Source organism: Nyctibius grandis, chromosome 1 (assembly GCF_013368605.1).
Source record: "Nyctibius grandis isolate bNycGra1 chromosome 1, bNycGra1.pri, whole genome shotgun sequence".
Lineage (NCBI taxonomy): Eukaryota > Metazoa > Chordata > Aves > Nyctibiiformes > Nyctibiidae > Nyctibius > Nyctibius grandis.
Genome location: NC_090658.1, coordinates 132,418,738 through 132,438,984, shown reverse-complemented (window position 1 = coordinate 132,438,984; position 20,247 = coordinate 132,418,738). Strand labels below are relative to the sequence as shown.

Below are 20,247 nucleotides of genomic sequence, written 5' to 3'. Positions count from 1 at the left end.
AGGAGGGGGACAGGGAGGGCAGGACGGCGAGGCCACGGGAGACACACAAAAGCCAGTTCCTCTGCAACGCTCCTCTCCCATCTCCACCGAGCAAAGCGTGGCGGTCCCTCTCCTCCTCTCCTTCCCCACCCCTTCTCCTTCCCTCTCTCCACCCCTGCCCTCACTCCAAGCACAGCTTCACCAGGTTGGCCTGGACCTTGGCTTGGTCCACGGCATCCAGGAGGTTCTTGGCATCCACGGCCAGGGTGTGGGAGGCCGTCAGCATCTGCCGCTTGCACTCCTCGCTCAGCGAGGTGACGGCGTTCTGCTGTGCCAGGCGCATCTTGTTGATGAGGTCGGCCAAGTCCTTGTTGAGCAGCTTCTGGGTCCCCTCGATCTGACCGCGACACGCAGGGGTTACAGATAGGGCTGCCACCAGCACCCGACCCCATGCCGGACCCCTGTCCCTCCTCCCCGGTCCTACCTCGGTGCGGGAGGCGGCGGGCAGGATGGGCAGGATCTCGTCGACGCTGCCGATGAGCTTCCGCAGGGACAGACCCACGTTCTGTGGGGAGGGCAGCAGGGTTAGGGTGAGTCCAGGCATGGGAAGAGTCTGTGTGGCCGAGTCAAGGATCCCATTCCGGAGAGGGATAGTGGGAGACTCTCCCATCATTGACCCAAGGACCCAATGGAAGAGCAGAGCATGTTGGAAATGCTCCACCATTGACCCAAGGATCCACAGGAGGAGCAGGACATGCTGGAAATTCTCCCATCACTGACCCAAGGACCCAATGGAGGAGCAGGACATGCTGGAAATGCTCCACCATTGGCCCAAGGACCCAATGGAAGAGCAGGACATGTTGGAAATGCTTCACCATTGATCCAAGGGCTCAACGGAGGAGCAGCACATGCTGGAAATGCTCCACCATTGACCCAAGGACCCAACGGAGGAGCAGCACATGTTGGAAATTCTCCCATCACTGACCCAAGGACCCAATGGAGCAGCAGGGCATGCTGGAAATGCTCCATCATTGGCCCAAGGACTCAATGGAAGAGCAGAACATGCTGGAAATGCTTCACCATTGATCCAAGGGCTCAATGGAGGAGCAGCACATGCTGGAAATGCTTCACCACTGATCCAAGGACCCAATGGAAGAGCAGAACATGCTGGAAATGCTCCCACCATTGACCCAAGGACCCAACGGAGCAGCAGGGCATGCTGGAAATGCTCCACCATTGGCCCAAGGACCCAATGGAGCAGCAGGGCATGTTGGAAATGCTCCATCATTGGCCGAAGGACCCAATGGAGGAGAAGGGTATGCTTGCAATACCCCCACCATTGACCCAAGGACCCAACGGAGGAGCAGCACATGCTGGAAATGCTCCCTCCTGCATGTGCAAGACCTTCTGGAGAAGGATGCTTGGCCAGAGTCGCTCAGCAGACTCATTCCCAACTGCCTCCCCCATTCTCCTGGCATTGCCCCCTCCCTACCTTCACCACGAGGATGTACCCCTCCGGGGGCAGGAGGCTGATCTCGTTCTTCAGCTGCAGCACGGCCCGCACCAGGTCCATGACGTTGCTGTACACCGTGTCATCCGTGCGGTCCAGGTTGGCCGTGGGGGTTGGGTGGATGGACTGCTGGGGAATGGGGACACGACGGGGTCAGAGGGACCAGGAGGGCAGGGAGGGAAAGACCAACACCAACAGACCCATCCACCTCCAACCCATGACCCTGATGCTGCTGGGTCTGTCTGACCCTTTTGGGGCCTGGGAGAGTGAGAAAAATCCCACTGTGCAGATGCAGAGGGATGATGGAGGAGGAGGAGAACGGGACTGTGAAGATGGAGGAGGAGGTGGGACCATGGTGGCCCGATGCAGGGAGGTCTTACCTGCGCCCCAAGTCTTGGAGGCTTCTGGGGGGGCCCCGTGAACTCCGCTACGCCGTCAGTGAGGGAAAGGAAGGAGAGTCACTCGGGCTGGACACACGGACACGCTGCAAGACCCCAGGGACCCCTGCCACATCCCGCACCACCCTGCAGCAGCCTGTCCCACCATGCTGGACACCCTGACCCACCCCAGGGGTCAGACCCCCCACACCCGGGACAGGCAGACCCTCCTCGGGGGGGGCAAAGCTGCTCCCCACGGTCTGGGATTTCTTTCCCAGAGGATCCCAAAGCCGGAGGGAGGCAGCCCCGAAGCTCCTCGCAGCTCAGCGCAGGGCTCCCCGCTGGCACCCCGGAGGTGGGTGCCCCTGGGTGGGGGTCACGGGCAGCTGGGGGCACTCACTGTAATCCGTCTCCTTCTCGGGGAGCAGCTGTAGGGGGGAAGAAACAGCGAGTGAGGCACACAAAGTCCTGGCTGGAGGCACGAAGAGGGAGGAGGCGTCGCCATCCCCTCCCAAGGTTCTGCCCCACCAATATTTCACCCCATTAAGGTTTTTCACATCGATTTCCCCAATGTGAGGGGAATCTATATAAATATTTATCACCCACCCATGCCAAAGCAAGGGAGGATCTCCCAAAAGGAGCCCCAAAATAGAGCCTGAGCCGGCTTCTCCGGGGTCAGCACCACTCACCGGAGGGAGGTTGTTGTTCATAAACACCGTCGGGTCCTGTAAAGGGGGAGAAGCTTTGTGAGAGGGGTGGGAAAAAAGGGAAAAAAAGGGAAAAAAAGGGAAAAAAAGGGAAAAAAAGGGAAAAAAAGGGAAAAAAAGGGAAAAAAAGGTAAAAAAAAGGAAAAAAAAGTAAAAAAACGGGAAAAAACCAAAAAAACGAAAAACTTAAAAAAAGGCAAAAAAGGAAAAAAAAGGAAAAAAAAGGAAAAAAAAGTTAAAAAAAGGGAAAAAAAGGTAAAAAAAAGGAAAAAAAAATGAAAAAAAAGGGAAAAAAGGAAAAAAAAGGAAAAAAGGAAAAAAAGGGAAAAAAGGAAAAAAGGAAAAAAGGAAAAAAGGAAAAAAAAGGAAAAAAGGAAAAAATTAAAAAAAATTAAAAAATGAAAAAATAAAAAAAAGTAAAAAAATGAAAAAAAGTAAAAAAGTAAAAAAGGAAAAAAGTAAAAAAGGAAAAAAAAGGAAAAAAAAAGGAAAAAAGGAAAAAAGGAAAAAAAGGAAAAAAAGGAAAAAAGGAAAAAAAGGAAAAAAAGGAAAAAAGGAGAAAAGGAGAAAAGGAAAAAAGGGAAAAAGGGAAAAAGGGAAAAAGGGAAAAAGGAAAAAGGGAAAAAGGGAAAAAGGGAAAAAGGGAAAAAAAGGAAAAAAGGAAAAAAGGGGAAAAAGGGGAAAAAGGGGAAAAAGGGGAAAAAGGGGAAAAAGGGGAAAAAGGGGAAAAAGAAAAAAGGAAAAAAGGAAAAAAGGAAAAAAGGAAAAAGGGAAAAAAAGGAAAAAAAGGAAAAAAAGGAAAAAAAGGAAAAAAGGAAAAAAACTGAAAAAAAGGAAAAAGGGGGAAAAGAGGGAAAAGAGGGAAAAGGGGGAAAAAAGGGAAAAAAGGAAAAAAGGAAAAAAGGAAAAAAGGAAAAAAGGAAAAAAGGAAAAAAGGAAAAAACAAAAAAAAAGTAAAAAGTAAAAAAGTAAAAAGGGAAAAAAGGAAAAAAGGAAAAAAGGAAAAAAGGAAAAAAGGAAAAAGGAAAAAGGAAAAAGGAAAAAAGGAAAAAAGGAAAAAAGGAAAAGAAAAGAAAAAAAAGGGATTTTCCTGCTTTCTGGGACACTCATGAAACACATCACATGAAGACATCTCTGCAGGGTCTCGGGATGTGGGAGGGGAAGGGGCTTCACACCCATCGCTGCTCCCATCTCCATCCCACCCCATCGCCCTTAGCTGCTCCCCGGGGTACCAGAAACCCCAACCTGCTGCTCCAAAAACCCGAAGCTCATTTCAAGGTGCTGTTTGCACCCCTGGGCTGAGGGGACCCGGGTTCTGCTTCACCGGCTGCGTGAGTTGATGGAATAAAAGATTTTTGGTCTCCTCCCAAGTCTGTCTCACATGAGGTTTGAGGAGCTTTTCCAGCCATGAAGAGCAACCTCAACGGCTGCTGTGGCTCTTCCAGCACCTTCACGAGGGTGCAGGAGCTGGGGGCAGCCTGAGGCCACTCACCAGGGACTTCTCCTCCTGCCGCAGCCACTGGTAGTCCTCCACCATCTGCTTCTGCTGCTTGTCCAGGACCTGCCGCATCTTGAGCCTCTCAAGCTCCCAGAGCTTCTGCGCCTCCTCCCTGCTGTTGGGACGGAGGAAATCTTCCTCCTGGTGCGCAGAGCTCGGGGTGACGGGGGGGTCTGGAGGCAGAGCCCTCCCCTCTCCCCCCAGTTTTGGCATGGGAGCATGCACCGGCCACCAATGGCTGCAACCCCCCAAAGCGACTTTGGGGTGACACCACCGAGGAGCCGACCCAAAGCCCCAGGGAGGGGTGGCCACCAGTCTCCAGCCTGTTTTGGGGGACACCATTCCAGCCACGCATCCACCAACATGCCTTCACCGGGGTGTGGGTGCAAACGTGTGTGGTGGGGGGCTGGAGACACCCCAGAGCCCTTCACGGGCTCCATCCCTCCAGCCTGCGACTGCACCCACGGGGTGACAGGATTTAAATCACAGAATGGTTTTGGGTGGAAAGGACCTTTAAGACCATGAAGTCCAACCGTTACCCCAGCACTGCCAAGGCCACCACTAACCCATGGCCCTCAGCACCACATCTACATGGCTTCTAAATCCCCCCAGGGATGGGGACTCCACCACTGCCCTGGGCAGCCTGTGCCAGTGCTTGACAACCCTTTCCATGGAGAAATTGTCCCTGATCTCCAATCTAAACCTCCCCTGGCACAACTTGAGGCCGGTTCCTCTCGTCCCATCACTTGTTACCTGGGAGAAGAGACCGACCCCCCCTCGCTACACCCTCCTTGCAGGCAGTTGTAGAGAGCGAGAAGGTCTCCCCTCAGCCTCCTTTTCTCCAGGCTAAACCCCCCCAGGTCCCTCAGCCGCTCCTCATCACACTTGTGCTCCAGACCCTTCACCAGCTCCGTTGCCCTTCTCTGGACTCGCTCCAGCACCTCAAGGTCTTTCTTGTCGTGAGGGGCCCAAAACTGCACCCAGGATTCGAGGTGCGGCCTCACCAGTGCTGAGCACAGGGGGACGATCCCTGCCCTGGTCCTGCTGGCCACACTAGTGCTGGTACAAGCCAGGATGCTGGTGGCCTTCTTGGCCACCTGGGCACACTGCTGGCTCATATCCAGCCGCCCATCGACCAACACCCCCAGGTCCTTTCCCACCAGCCCCTTCCCAGCCACATTCGTCCCTCCCGCAGCCAACTCGGGAGCAACACGGAGCTCGAAGCAGCTGAGGCGGCAGCGCGGAGCGGAGCAGGGTGCAGCGAGGGTCCCTCCCGCCCAGCCCTCGCCTCCTGGATGAGGACCCCCCGGGTGCTGCGGGGTGGGGGGGGGGAGCCCTCTCTTACCCTCATGCTGTGGCGTTTGAAGACGTTGTGGCGGTTGAGCGGCGGGGTGTGCAGGGAGTTGGCCGGAGACTGGTACTCGATGGGGCTGGTGAGCGTGGGCGAGCTGGCACACAGACCCTCGGGCACCTGCGGGCGGGTGGGTGGGTGGGGGGGCAGCGGGGCAGCGCGGGCACAAAACAAGGCGACGGGGGGGTTAGTGCGGACAGACGGACGGACAGAGAGGACAACGCGGGGGAGAGCGGCCGTCACCCCAGGAGCAGCCCCTGCCCTCAATGCCCTCATGCCCGCAGCAGGAATGGAGCCTTCCTCCCCGCTCAGCTCTTCCTCACCCTGAGCGTGGGCTTCAGACCTCCTGTGGTGCTGCCTGGACCCCTGCCCGGCTCCAAAAGAGCACCCAAAATAGTTGCTCTTGAGGGTTTCACCCAGATGTTGCACCTTGCAGCCCTCAAAACCCACGAGCTCAAGCTCCAGGGAGGGTTTTCCAGCGCTGCCCCCTTTGCTCAGGTCCTCACGGGATGCTCCGGCCCTGCAGCCTTACCTGGAACTGCAGCTTGGGAGCCAGGAGGTTGCTCTGGGGTGGTGGCTTGTACCTGGGTCTGCTGGGCTGTGGGGAGCAGAGCAGGGAGAAACGCACGGTGGGTGCAAGAGCGGGGAGGTCCCACCGCTGCAGCACCCACTGGTGGGCGGAGGCGGGGAGATGGACCTGCCTGCACGGGCTCTGCCCGCTGCCCACCTTCGGAGGTGGCTCCTGGAAGGATGGTGGCTCCAGGATTTTGGGAGGCCGGTGGCGGTTGTTCCTCTCCTGCTCCTTGGCCAGCTCCTTCTCCATCAGGTAAATGTCACTGCAGGGGAAGATGGAGGGTGAGAGCCCCGGGAGGGGGCACTGGCACATCTCCTGTACCCCAGAGCGTGGCGATGCTTGAGCTGGATGCGCCACAGAGGGAGCAACGAGGGATAGGAAGAGTGAGGGGAAAGGCCTGGGAGGACAGAGCATGGTCCTGGCCGGCCACACCAGCACCATCATGGCTGGCCCCAATGAGATGTGGGGTTGGGACTCCCCTGCGAGACCCCTCCCCGGGAAGCAAAGCATTTCCATTTCAGCCCAGGCACCACCATGACCCCAGGGATGGGTGGGCTCCAATGGGCTCAAATGGTCCTTGGAATCACAGAATCAACCAGGTTGGAAGAGACCTCTGGGATCATCGAGTCCAACCATTGAACCTGGAGTTCGGACTTGGCCAGAAACCTCCAGACCCAAAATCTTATAGAATCACAGAATCACAGGATTGTTTTTGGGTGGAAAGGACCTTCAAGACCATCGAGTCCAACCGTTACCCCAGCACTGCCAAGGCCACCACTAACCCATGGCCCTCAGCACCACATCTACACGGCTTTTGAATCCCCCCAGGGATGGGGACTCCATCACTGCCCTGGGCAGCCTGTGCCAGTGCTTGACAACCTTTTCCATGAAGAAATTGTCCCTGATCTCCAATTTAAACCTCCCCTGGTGCAACTCTGCACTGGAGACAGGCTGAGTGAGTTGGGGCTGTTCAGCCTGGAGAAGAGAAGGCTCTGGGGAGACCTTCTAGCACCTTCCAGTCCCCCGCTTCCCCACTCACCTCAAGCTGCAAACCAAGTCCTTGAACTTGGGCCTCTCGCTGGGGTCGTAGTCCCAGCAGCGCGTCATGAGGGTGTAGAGGACGGGGGGGCAGAGGTCGGGCTTGGGCAGGCGGTCACCCCTCTCCAGCACCCCGATGACATCCTTGTTCTCCAGCCAGAAGAAGGGCTGCTTGCCGTAGCTCAGGATCTCCCACATGCACACGGCTGCGGGAGCAACATGAGCAACCTCAACGGATGCCATGGGAGGTGGACAACGCCCAGGACCCCACTCTGGTCCCGTCCCACCACGCACCAAACATCCAGACGTCGCTGGCCGTCGTGAAGCGGCGGAAGTTGATGGACTCAGGTGACATCCACTTGATGGGGAGACGGGTGACAGAGGCTGGAGGGACAGAGCAGCCCCAGTGCAGGCAGGGCAGGGCAGCGAGGTCTCACCATGGTCTCTGCCCCAGCCCCTTCCCACCACCCCGTCCTGCTGTTGCAGGGAGCCAGCTCTGCCATCCAGAGAGATCCCTGCTCCAACCCTTGCAGCCCTTACCTTTATAATACTCCTCCTCCTCGATGTACCTGGAGAGCCCGAAGTCACCCAGCTTCACACACTCCGGGGAGGCCACCAGGACGTTCCTCACGGCAATGTCCCTGCAAGGAGAGAGACCCTTGGCTGGGGAGAAGGGATGGGCAAGGGATGGAGAAGGGATGGAGAAGGGATGGAGAAGGGATGGAGAAGGGATGGAGAAGGGATGGAGAAGGAGAGCTCACAGGCGGACAACCAGCTCACCCAGCTGCAAAAGGGGAGAAGGGAAGGAGAAGGGAAGGAGAAGGAGAAGGGAAGGAGAAGGAGAAGGGAAGGAGAAGGAGAAGGAGAAGGGAAGGAGAAGGAGAAGGGAAGGAGAAGGGAAGGAGAAGGAGAAGGGAAGGAGAAGGAGAAGGGAAGGAGAAGGGATGGAGAAGGAGAGCTCACACATGGACAACCAGCTCACCCATCTGCAAAAGGGGAGAAGGGAAGAAGAAGGGATGGAGAAGGGATGGAGAAGGGATGGGGAAGGGATGGGGAAGGGATGGAGAAGGAGAGCTCACACATGGACAACCAGCTCACCCATCTGCAAAAGGGGAGAAGGGAAGGAGAAGGGATGGAGAAGGGATGGAGAAGGGATGGAGAAGGGATGGAGAAGGGATGGAGAAGGGATGGAGAAGGAGAGCTCACACATGGTCAACCAGCCCACACAGCTGCAAAAGGGGAGAAGGGATGGAGAAGGGAAGGAGAAGGGATGGAGAAGGGATGGAGAAGGGATGGAGAAGGGATGGAGAAGGGATGGAGAAGGGATGGAGAAGGGATGGAGAAGGAGAGCTCACACATGGTCAACCAGCTCACACAGCTGCAAAAGGGGAGAAGGGATGGAGAAGGGATGGAAAAGGGGTGGAGAAGGGGTGGAGAAGGGATGGAGAAGGGATGGAGAAGGGATGGAGAAGGGATGGAGGAGGGATGGAGAAGGGATGGAGAAGGGATGGAGAAGGGATGGAGAAGGAGAGCTCACATGCGGACAACCAGCTCACCCAGCTGCAACAGGGGAGAAGGGATGGAGAAGGAATGGAGGAGGGATGGAGACGGGGTGGAGAAGGGATGGAGAAGGGATGGAGAAGGGATGGAGAAGGGATGGAGAAGGGATGGAGAAGGGATGGAGAAGGGATGGAGAAGGGATGGAGAAGGAGAGCTCACACATGGACAACCAGCTCACCCAGCTGCAAGAGGGGAGAAGGGATGGAGAAGGGAAGGGGAAGGGATGGAGAAGGGATGGAGAAGGGATGGAGAAGGGATGGAGGAGGGATGGAGGAGGGATGGAGGAGGGATGGAGGAGGGAAGGAGGAGGGAAGGAGGAGGGATGGAGGAGGAGAGCTCACACATGGACAACCTCCTGCCCTACCTGTGCACGCAGTTGATGGCCTCCAGGTAGGCCAGGGCTTTGCTGATCTGCAGCGCGTAGAGGATGAGCGTGGGCACGGCGAGGCAGGGCTTGTTCTGCTCCAGGTACTGCCCCAGCTGCAAGGGGACGAGCGAGGGGGGCTCAGGGACCAAGCAGGGGCAGGAAGGGTGGCAGGGGGACGGGCTCCAGCGGTGGGACCCCGCTCACCTCTCCGTAGGGATAGAGCTCCATGATGATCCAGGTGGGCTCCTCTTCCGCGATGCCGATGAGCTTCACGATGTGGGGGTGGTCCAGCTTCTTCATCAGCACTGCGGGGAGACCCCATCAGACACCCTCCAATGGGGGGGCCCCCCTCCAGGAGCCCAAACCCCCGTCCTGGGGGTAGGGGCAGGTCTCTGCAACGAAGCTGGAGCAGGAGGAACAGCCAGCGATGGACTGGTACATCCCCAAAGGGGTTGGGGCTCCTGGTTTGTAGCTCCCCAGGGATTTACACCCAGGTGGGGCAGACCCCACACATGCCCTCTGCCCCCCCACATCACAGAATCAATGAGGTTGGCAGAGCCCTCTGGGATCATCGAGTCCAACCATCACCCTGACACCACCATGGCAACTAGACCATGGCACTAAGGACGTCTGTCCTCTGCCCCCACATCTGTTCTCCGCCCCCCTCAGTCCCAGGGCAGGGCTGGGCAGGCTGCGTCCCCCCCAGAAGGCAGCAGGACCCCCGGCGTACCCGCTTCGCTCAGGAACTTGTCCCTGTTCTCCGGGCTGCAGTCCTTCTTGCAGGTCTTCACGGCCACGTTGACCCTCTCCCCTTTCTGCAAGGAGCAGGAGGTGGGGGGGCTGCTTCACCCCGCTCCCCCCCGCCGTGGAGGAGGCAGGCAGGGCAGCGAGAGGGCGAGACACCCACCGGGGTGGTGTAGATCCCCTCGTAGACCTCTCCGAAGAAGCCTTCTCCAAGGATCCTGCCCAACGTGACGTCCTCCCGGGAGATCCCGTAGTGCTGGGCTTCACAGACAGGGCAGCAGGGCAGAGGTGGCAGCACCCATGGGTGGGCAGCTGCCTGTACCCCTGCCCACACCATGGGCAGAGCCCCCACGCTCAGCGGGAGGTGTCGGTGGTCCCTGGGTACCAACCCTCTCCATCACCCCCCTTGGCAGCATCCCCAGGGCCTGCCCCGTGTGGCACCTGGGGTGACCCCAGCTCCTGCAGCCCCTCAGTGTGGGTAAAACCTTGCTTGGGGAGATGGGGTGGGCAATTGGGGTGGGCAGGAGGAGGTGGGAGGGCTGGGTTGGGGTGCTGGGAGACAGGCAGGATGGCACCCAGCGGGGTGGCACCTACCTCCAGACCTTGGTCTTGAAGCATCGTCCGGGATTTCAGCGTAAATGTCGGAGTCTGGGGTAGGGAGGAGGGTGCAGGCAGGGACTCAGGCAGCTCCCCCGGGGTTGGGGGGGTTCCTGCAGCATCCCCGTGGGGTCTGGCCACCCCAAACCCGCAGCAGCACCCACAGCAGCACCCACAGCCATCGGGAGCCGGGGTGCCAGCCTGGCCCTTCCTGGGGATGCTTGGCTCCATCTCCACCCCCAGGCGAAGGGCTGGGGGGGGTCCAGCTCCACCAACCCCCCAAACCCCCGTGTGCTGGTGTCCCACAGCCCCCCCTGCACCCCCCAGGGTTGGTGGGAAGGGAGGAGAAGAGCCAACAACTCACCCAGGCTCACGCTGTCAGACAGCCCGGACTGCCTCTGCTCGAGGTGCCTGCGGGTGGGAGGAGGTGGGGGTCAGGGAGGGGGTCTGGGGGGGCAGGAGGGGGTGCCAGCCCCGTGCCAGGGGCAGGTGGTACTCACGGGGCTGGGATCTGCGGCAGGCTGATCCTCTTCTCCCTCTCTGTGAGGAGGACAGCAGAGAAGTCATTTCCCAGCCACCCACCAGAGCCTGATGGGCACCAGGACCCTCCACCATGCCTCGACCACACGTGCAGTGAGTTGGGTGGGTCTCAGCTGGGGTCACTCCAAAGCCATGGGTGATGCCATGGCCATGGAGAGAGTGGAGGAGGGCTCGGGGTGGGGAGGTCCCTGCCAGGGTTGGTGCCCCCCAGGGCGCTCACCTCTCCTGGGGAAGACGATGAGGGAGGTTTCCAAGTGCCCTTGGAGGCGGCAGTAGCCATCGATGAGGTCGGCCATGTTCTCCGCCTCAGCCAGAGAAGCCGTCTTGATAGCCAGGGACTGGGGGGGACAGCAGGGACGGGGGGACCAGTGAGCCCAGAGCTGGGGGGGGCTGGGTGGATCCCCCATCCCACCCCAGTGCCTCCTCACCTGGGGGGTGCTGCTGAGCCCCAGCTGCAGCACGGCCCGGCCCTCCTCCACGCTGGAGCACTTGATGGACTTGATGTGCTTGAATTCGGCCAAGCACGTGGGCTGGGGAGAGGGGCAGAGCCCTGGTGTCACCTTCAGTCACCAATGTCAGAGCTGCCACCCCCCACCCAGCACCCAACACCCCCCCTCACCCCCTTACCTTGGCCTCCTTGCTCGTCATCTGCCGGATGCCCTTGGGTCCAATGACCAGGTCCACCATGATGTTCCACCCTTGCTGGGGGGCAGCAGAAGGAGGATGAGAATTTGGGGGTGGGGGTACCCCGAGAATAAGGTCCCAACCCCTCGACCTGCTGCAACATGTGAGACACGCTGGGAAAGATCACCTTCCTGCAGGGACTTGGGGAGGGGATGGTTTGGAGAGGGGATGGTTTGGAGAGAAGATGGCTTGGAGAGGAGATGGCTTGGAGAGGAGATGGCTTGGAGAGGAGATGGCTTGGAGAGGAGATGGCTTGGAGAGGAGATGGCTTGGAGAGGAGATGGCTTGGAGAGGAGATGGCTTGGAGAGGGGGTGGCTTGGAGAGGGGGTGGCTTGGAGAGGGGGTGGCTTGGAGAGAAGATGGTTTGGAGAGGGGATGGCTTGGAGAGGAGATGGCTTGGAGAGGAGATGGCTTGGAGAGAAGATGGCTTGGAGAGAAGATGGCTTGGAGAGAAGATGGCTTGGAGAGAAGATGGCTTGGAGAGGAGATGGCTTGGAGAGGAGATGGCTTGGAGAGGAGATGGCTTGGAGAGGAGATGGTTTGGAGAGGAGATGGTTTGGAGAGAAGATGGCTTGGAGAGGGGATGGCTTGGAGAGGGGATGGCTTGGAGAGGAGATGGCTTGGAGAGGAGATGGCTTGGAGAAGGGGTGGCTTGGAGAAGGGGTGGCTTGGAGAGGGGGTGGCTTGGAGAGGGGGTGGCTTGGAGAGGGTCCAGTGGATGGTGCAAGGCAAGGAGCCCAGCGTGGGGCTTTTTCCCCCTCCTGGCCCCAAAGGGGTGCCCAGCGCTCCTGGTTTGCTTCCTTCTCACCCCAAAGGGGTTCAGCAAACTTCAGGCCCTGGTTTGCACCCCCCAGGCTGGGAACCCTGCGTGTGGAAGGTCCCCAGAGCCCCCGCTGAACCCCCAGCCCCTCTCAGTGATCAGCATCCTCCAAAAAATCACAGAATCAATGAGGTTGGAAGAGCCCTCTGGGCTCATCGAGTCCAACCATTGCCCTGACACCACCATGGCAACTAGACCATGGCACTAAGTGCCATGTCCAGGCTTTTCTTAAACCCCTCCAGAGATGGTGACTCCACCACCTCCCTGAGCAGCCCCTTCCAATGGCTAATGACCCTTGCTGAGAAGAAATGCTTCCTAATGGCCAACCTGAACCTCCCCTGGCCAAGCTTGAGGCTGTGTCCTCTTGTCCTAGCGCTGGTTGCCCGGGAGAAGAGGCCGCTACCACTTGCCACCCCACCCCACCCGGTGAAGGACTCACGACCAGCTCGCAGCGGTAGCTCTCCTGGTCGATGCTGGCGAAGGTGCCGAGGGTGTGCAGGAACTTGAGCACACACTCCTCCTCGCGCAGCAGCGCGTACTGCTGGAACGTCTGCTGGATCATCTTCCGGAACTGCTTGGGCTGCGGGGGCACGGGGGCTGCTAGCCACGGCAGGCACGGGGCGGGCACGCGGGGCACGGAGGGTGCGGGGTGCATGCGGGGACACGCACGCACATGGACACACGCACATGGACACATGCATGGACATGGACACGCACACATGGACACGCACACATGGACACGCACATGCACATGGACACGCACATATAGACACACGCATGCACATGGACACACACACCCATATGGACACACGCACACACACAGACACACACATGCACATGGACACCCACACATGGACACGCACACATATGAACACACACATGCACATGGACACACACATATAGACACACACGTGCACACGGACACGCATGCACACGGACACGCATGCACACGGACACGCATGCACATGGACACATGCACACACACGGAAACACGCACGCACACAGACACATACATATGGACACAAGCATGCACATGAACACACGCATGCACGTGGACACATGAATGCACACAGACACATACACATGGACACATGCATGCACATGGACACATACACATGGACATGCACATGGACACACGCATGCACATGGACACATACGCACATCTACACACACCTGCACACAGACACATGCATGCACATGGATACATGCACGCACATGGACACACACATGGACACACACATGCACATGGACACATGCATATGACACGCACGCACATGACACACGCACGCACACGGACTCACGCATGCACGTGGACATATGAATGCACACGCACACACGCACGCACATGGAAATATGAATATGCACCCACACATGCATGTGCATCTGTGTGTACACCCACGTGTGTGCATGCCAGCGTGCCTCTGTGTGTGTGTGCTCACTCACATGTACTCCTGTGTGGGCTGATGTGCACGCACACGTGTGTGCGAATCAATGTGTGCACACATGGCCACACGTGTGCATGCAGGTGCATCACCACGTGTGTGGGCAGACGTGCCTGCACGCACACATCTACACAGATACACACGTGTATGCGTGCACAGGCACGCAAATACACCTTCACGTGTGTGAGCAGACATGCCTATACACGCAATTCCACGGATACACACGGGAGCACACACGGCCTGGTATGTGCTACACCGTCACGGGTGTGTGCAAAGCCCCACGAGTGCACGTACACGCGTGTGCACGCCCACACGCACGCTGATGCGCACGCCTGGCCCCATATGTGCACGTGTACACACATGTGCACGCACATGCATCGTCCCACGTGTGAGCGCACACACAGCACCCCTCACCTTCAGGTTCTCCTGCATCTGGCTGGGGAAGAAGAGGTCCAGGCCCACCTCCTTCCTGGGGAGCAGAGACCCCCGTTAGTGCCCCCCCGGGGTGGGGGGGGGCAGCAAGTGGGTGCTGAGGGGGAAGGGGGGGGGTCCTGGGGGGAGAAGGCACCCACCCAGAGCAGGGTGACAGGCTCCCATCTCCCCCTCCTTGCCCCCGCCCCATCGGCAGAGCTGATGGCTGGGGGAGGATGAGGAGGTGATGAAGGATGAGGAGCTGCGGGGGGATGAAGATCTGAGGGAGGATGAGGAGGTGCGGGAGGATGAGGAGGTGATGAAGGATGAGGAGCTGCGGGGGGATGAAGATCTGAGGGAGGATGAGGAGGTGCGGGGGGATGAGGAGCTGATGAAGGATGAGGAGCTGCGGGGGGATGAAGATCTGAGGGAGGATGAGGAGGTGCGGGGGGATGAGGAGCTGCGGGGGGATGAAGATCTGAGGGAGGATGAGGAGCTGCGGGGGGATGAGGAGCTGCGGGGGGATGAAGATCTGAGGGGGGATGAGGAGCTGCGGGGGGATGAGGAGCTGCGGGGGGATGAGGAGCTGATGAAGGATGAGGAGCTGTGGGGGGATGAAGATCTGAGGGAGGATGAGGAGGTGCGGGGGGATGAGGAAGGCCACCTGCAGACCTGCAGCCCCTCGGGCCGGGCAGGCCGGGTGAAGGGTTTGGGGTCAGGGGGTCTCTGCCCGGCGGGTCGGGCTGTGCCTACTCACTCCAGGAACTCGAAGTTGGACTTCTTGTCCAGCGCGTTGTGGGGCATGTCCTTGTAGAACCTCCTGCGAGAAGGAGGGGACATCAGGCAGCCGCCCTGCGCCCGCATCCCCCCGCCACGTCCCCCCGCCCCAGCCTGGCACGTACCTGAGCTCCAGGCAGCCCAGCTGCAGGGCCATGCCCTCGCTCACCTTGCTGGCGTAGCTCTGCATGTACTCGCTGCGCAGCTGCCGGGGAGACGAGGGGTCAGGGGGCGAGGGGTGGTGGCAGGGGGTGGTGGCAGGGGATGGTGGCAGGGGGTGGTGGCAGGGATGCTCATATGGGATGCTGACAGGGGATGGTGGCAGGGGATGGTGGCAGGGGATGGTGGCAGGGGATGGTGGCAGGGGTGCAGGGGACGCTGGCAGGGATGCTCATATGGGATGCTGACAGGGGATGGTGGCAGGGGGTGATGGCAGGGATGCTGGCAGTGGGTCCTTGTATGGGATGCTGGCAGTGGGTGCTCGCAGAGGATGCTGGCAGTGGGTGCTGGCAGTGGGTGCTCACAGGGGACGCTGGCAGGGGATGGTGGCAGGGGATGGTGGCAGGGGTGCAGGGGACGCTGGCAGGGATGCCCATATGGGATGCTGACAGGGGATGGTGGCAGGGGGTGATGGCAGGGATGCTGGCAGTGGGTCCTTGTATGGGATGCTGGCAGTGGGTGCTCGCAGGGGATGATGGCAGTGGGTGCTCCCAGGGGATGATGGCAGTGGGTGCTGGCAGGGGGTGCTGGCAGGGGGTGCTGGCAGGGGATGGTGGCAGGGGATGGTGGCAGGGGGTGCTGGCAGGGGGTGCTCGCAGGGGATGGTGGCAGTGGGTGGTCACAGGGGACGCTGGCAGTGGGTGCTCACAGGGGACGCTGGCAGTGGGTGCTCGCAGGGGACGCTGGCAGGGGATGGTGGCAGGGGATGGTGGCAGGGGATGGTGGCAGGGGTGCAGGGGACGCTGGCAGGGATGCCCATATGGGATGCTGACAGGGGATGGTGGCAGGGGGTGATGGCAGGGATGCTGGCAGTGGGTCCTTGTATGGGATGCTGGCAGTGGGTGCTCGCAGGGGATGCTGGCAGTGGGTGCTCCCAGGGGATGATGGCAGTGGGTGATGGCAGTGGGTGCTGGCAGGGGATGCTGGCAGTGGGTGCTGGCAGTGGGTGCTCACAGGGGATGCTGGCAGTGGGTGCTCGCAGGGGACGACGGCTGTGGGTGCTTGCAGGGGACGACGGCTGTGGGTGCTGGCAGTGGGTGCTCGCAGGGGATGCTGGCAGTGGGTGCTCCCAGGGGATGATGGCAGTGGGTGATGGCAGTGGGTGCTGGCAGGGGATGCTGGCAGTGGGTGCTGGCAGTGGGTGCTCACAGGGGATGCTGGCAGTGGGTGCTCGCAGGGGACGACGGCTGTGGGTGCTTGCAGGGGACGACGGCTGTGGGTGCTGGCAGTGGGTGCTCGCAGGGGATGCTGGCAGTGGGTGCTCCCAGGGGATGGTGGCAGTGGGTGCTCACAGGGGACGCTGGCAGTGGGTGCTGGCAGGGGGTGCTCACAGGGGATGCTCGCAGGGGATGGTGGCACGGGACGCTCGCAGGATCCATGCCATCCCGCATCCCACGCTGGGATGCAGCAGGTGCAGGGTTGGGGTGACAGGGGTGGGACTGGCTGTCCCTGATGGAGACGTGCTGAGCCGGCAGCGGGATGGGACCACAGCGGGGAGGTAGATGGGCTGCAGGGTCTCGGGGCTCTTGGGAATCATGTTTTCTAGGCTGGGGAGGAGGTAAGACCCTCCTAGGAGCCCCCCAGGGCCACCGCTGACCTGCTGGTAGAAGTAGAGCAAGGTGGTCCTGTCCTCTTTGAAGCTCTCCATGAAGTCCTCCGGCAGGTAGCGGATCTGGAGATCGTACCTGGCAACAGGAGAGCCCCTCTCTGAGGACCACCACGGAGGAGTTTCCCTCCAACAGGGCTCAGTGGTTGCCGTGCCCCAGCCCCTCTGTGGGTTTGGGGACACGGAGAGGGACGCAGGGACACGGCCACCACGAGTCCCACCTCCACTCGGCCTCCAGGTGCAGGCACTCGTACTTCTCCTGCACTTCGCCCACCGTCAGGTCCGGGTGCAGCCAGTGGATCTCGTCCGACTTCACGTGCTTCAGGCGGAGCCCGTAGCACTCGGCCAGCTTGATGTCGGGCCCGATGCGGCCGCTCACCAGGATGGACTTGATCACCTCCTGGGGTGGGAAGGAGCAGGGCTGAGACCCAGGCATCCCCAGACGGGCTCCAGATGAGCTTCAGATGGCAGGAGAATGAGGAGGACATACAGCACAACCCCAACACAAATGGCCCTGGAGCGAGGAGGGCGACCAAGCTGGTGAAGGGTCTGGAGGGTCTGACCTCCGAGGAACGGCTGAGGGAGCTGGGGGTGTTTAGCCTGGAGAAGAGGAGGCTCAGAGGTGACCTTAGTGCAGTCTACAACTACCTGAAGGGAGGTTGTAGTGAAGTGGGAGTCGGCCTCTTCTCCCAGGCAACCAGCGCTAGGACAAGAGGACACAGCCTCAAGCTTGGCCAGGGGAGGGTCAGGTTGGACATTAGGAAGCATTTCTTCTCAGCAAGGGTCATTAGCCATTGGAAGGGGCTGCCCAGGGAGGTGGTGGAGTCACCATCTCTGGAGGGGTTTAAGAAAAGCCTGGCCATGGCACTTAGTGCCCTGGTCTAGTTGCCATGGTGGTGTCAGGGCAATGGTTGGACTCGATGATCCCAGAGGGCTCTGCCAACCTCATTGACTGATTGATTGATTGAAAGGCACCAACATCACCTTCGCTGTCCTCCCAGCCCCGTGTCCCCACAAGCAAAGGGCAGCAGTTGGGTGCAGAAGTCCCGGTGGGGTGGGAGGAAGGCCCTCGGTCCTGGCTCGCAGTACGGGTAGGAGTGCCAGAGGTGCTGCTGGCCCCGGAGCCGGGTGCACTCCTGGGGCATCTTGGGGTGGCAGAGTCACCCAAGCAGCCAGTGACACCCCAATATGGCCATGGGGAAACACCAAGGGCTTGGGGCTGTGAAGGTCACTGTACCCCTCACCACCCAGGACCTGTGTCCATGCAGGTCAGTGGGGATGAAGGAAAGGTGGGGACGCAGCTCCTGGTGGCCCCCAGCCCCCTCCTGGCACCATCTTGTCCCAAATCCACTTGTCCTCTGGCCTCCTCCCACTGCTCCCTGCACTGCTGTGCCCAGGGATGTCTTCTCCAGGGCAAGGTGAACCATGGCCTGGAAACTCCTCTCTGCTGCCCACCAAGGAGATCAGCAACGACTTACTGGGGCCCATCCTGGCTGCAGGAACCGGTGGTGGGGCCGATGAGCCCTTGCCCTTTCCAAACTCCCCTGGACTGCCAGAAATGGCCAAATTTTTTCTCTGTCCTCCAGGTTTTGGTGTTTCTCAGCCACGGGGCTCTGGGGGCTACCATGCCATGGGGAAGGGCGTCTGGAAGGGAGCTGGCTCTGATGCCAGGTGGACAAACCCTGCCCTGTCCCACCCCTGCCCACCTACCCGGATCTCCGTCGTCACGGGGCACTTCACCAGCTTGAAGTTCTTGCCCATGTTGAAGCTGTTGCTGTAGAAGCAGACCTTGAGGATGCGCATCTCCTCCTTGTCCATCTCCAGCGTCCCCATGCCCAGGGTGGCCTCCAGGGTCCCGGCCAGGCTGCGGGAGGAGCTGCTCCGCGGGCGACCCGGTGCCTCGGGGATGGCCGACATCCTCAGCGCGCCCGGGGTGCTAGGAGCTGAGCATCCCTTCCCTGCGGGAGAGGCACGGCCTGGTGGGCACCCCGGGCACCCCGGCGAGGGCTGTCACCCTGCGGGGTGGGGTGGGGAGAGCGTCACGGGGTGGGGAAGTGGGAGATAAGGGTGGGATGGGGACGGTGGGGACACCCTGGGGTGGGTGGGGAAGGGAAGGAGGGAAGGGATGGAGGTGGATGGATGCTCCTCTGAGCACAGCTGTGTGTCCTTGTCACCTCCAGCACAATACCTCCGTGTCCCCATCACCTCCACAGCAATACCTCTGTGTCCCACCACCTCCACATCAATATCTCCATGTCCTTGTCACCGCCACAGCAATACCTCCGTGTCCCCATCACCTCCAGAGCAATACCTCTGTGTCCCTGTCACCTCCACAGCAATACCTCTGTGTCCTTGTCACCTCCACAGCAATATCTCCATGTCCTGGTCACCTCCAGAGCAACACCTCAGTGTCCCACCACCTCCACAGCAATACCTCTGTGTCCCCAACCCCTCCAGAGCAATACTTCTGTGTCCCCATCACCTCCACAGCAATACCTCTGTGTCCCACCACCTCCACATCAATATCTCCATGTCCTTGTCACCGCCACAGCAATACCTCTGTGTCCCCATCACCTCCAGAGCAATACCTCTGTGTCCTTGTCACCTCCAGAGCAATACCTCTCTGTCCTTGTCACCTCCAGAGCAATACCTCTGTGGCCCCATCCCCTCCAGAGCAATACCTTGGTGTCCCCATCACCTCCAGAGCAATACCTCTGTGTCCCTGTCACCTCCACAGCAATACCTCCGTGTCCCCATCACCTCCACAGCAATACCTTGGTGTCCCCATCACCTCCAGAGCAATACCTCTGTGTCCATGTCACCTCCACAGCAATACCTCTGTGTCCTTGTCACCTCCAGAGCAACACCTCTGTGTCCCACCACCTCCACATCAATATCTCCATGTCCTTGTCACCGCCACAGCAACACCTCAGTGTCCCACCACCTCCACAGCAATACCTCTGTGTCCCCATCCCCTCCAGAGCAATATCTGTGTCCTTGTCACCTCCAGCGCAATACCTCTCTGTCCTTGTCACCTCCACAGCAATACCTCTGTGCCCCACCACCTCCACAGCAATATCTCCATGTCCTTGTCACCTCCACAGCAATATCTCCGTGTCCCCATCCCCTCCAGAGGAATACCTTGGTGTCCTTGCCACCTCCAGAGCAATACCTCAGTGTCCCACCACATCCACAGCAATACCTGTGTCCTTGTCACCTCCAGAGCAATACTTCTGTGTCCCCATCCCCTCCAGAGCAATATCTCTGTGTCCCCATGCCCTCCAGAGCAATACCTTGGTGTCCTTGTCACCTCCAGAGCAATATCTCTATGTCCTTGTCACATCCAGAGCAACACCTCTCTGTCCTTGTCACCTCCACAGCGATACCTCTGTGTCCCCATCCCCTCCAGAGCAATACCTTGGTGTCCTTGTCACCTCCAGAGCAA

The 20,247-nt window shown here is 59.5% G+C and overlaps 1 protein-coding gene across 1 annotated transcript; it reads right to left on the bottom strand.

The window, feature by feature from the left end:
* Positions 1 to 160: 160 nt before the first annotated feature.
* On the bottom strand, positions 161 to 18,752 carry PTK2B (protein tyrosine kinase 2 beta). Its single transcript, XM_068410205.1, has 30 exons — positions 18,513 to 18,752; positions 17,024 to 17,202; positions 16,794 to 16,881; positions 15,103 to 15,182; positions 14,958 to 15,020; positions 14,204 to 14,258; positions 12,787 to 12,927; positions 11,470 to 11,544; positions 11,271 to 11,372; positions 11,063 to 11,180; positions 10,803 to 10,842; positions 10,667 to 10,713; positions 10,300 to 10,353; positions 9,869 to 9,966; positions 9,692 to 9,776; positions 9,166 to 9,266; positions 8,959 to 9,074; positions 7,575 to 7,675; positions 7,329 to 7,418; positions 7,036 to 7,240; positions 6,150 to 6,258; positions 5,955 to 6,020; positions 5,417 to 5,542; positions 4,066 to 4,212; positions 2,556 to 2,591; positions 2,267 to 2,294; positions 1,870 to 1,916; positions 1,472 to 1,615; positions 464 to 544; positions 161 to 376 (listed from the first exon to the last, which is right to left on the bottom strand). Exons 1-30 carry the CDS (start codon positions 18,717 to 18,719, stop codon positions 161 to 163), a joined length of 3,045 nt encoding a protein of 1,014 aa, XP_068266306.1. The 5' UTR covers positions 18,720 to 18,752.
* Between the last annotated feature and the right edge of the window lie 1,495 nt (positions 18,753 to 20,247).

Bases quoted from the DNA above. Each gene is read 5' to 3' on its own strand.
- PTK2B (XM_068410205.1), bottom strand. From the start codon at position 18,719: ATGTCGGCCATCCCCGAGGCACCGGGTCGCCCGCGGAGCAGCTCCTCC. The intron at 6,259-7,035 runs GTGAGTGGGGAA...CTTCCCCTGCAG, and splicing joins GACTTGGTTTGCAGCTTGAG to TGACATTTACCTGATGGAGA. The intron at 2,295-2,555 runs GTGAGTGGTGCT...TCCCCCCTACAG, and splicing joins TGAACAACAACCTCCCTCCG to CTGCTCCCCGAGAAGGAGAC.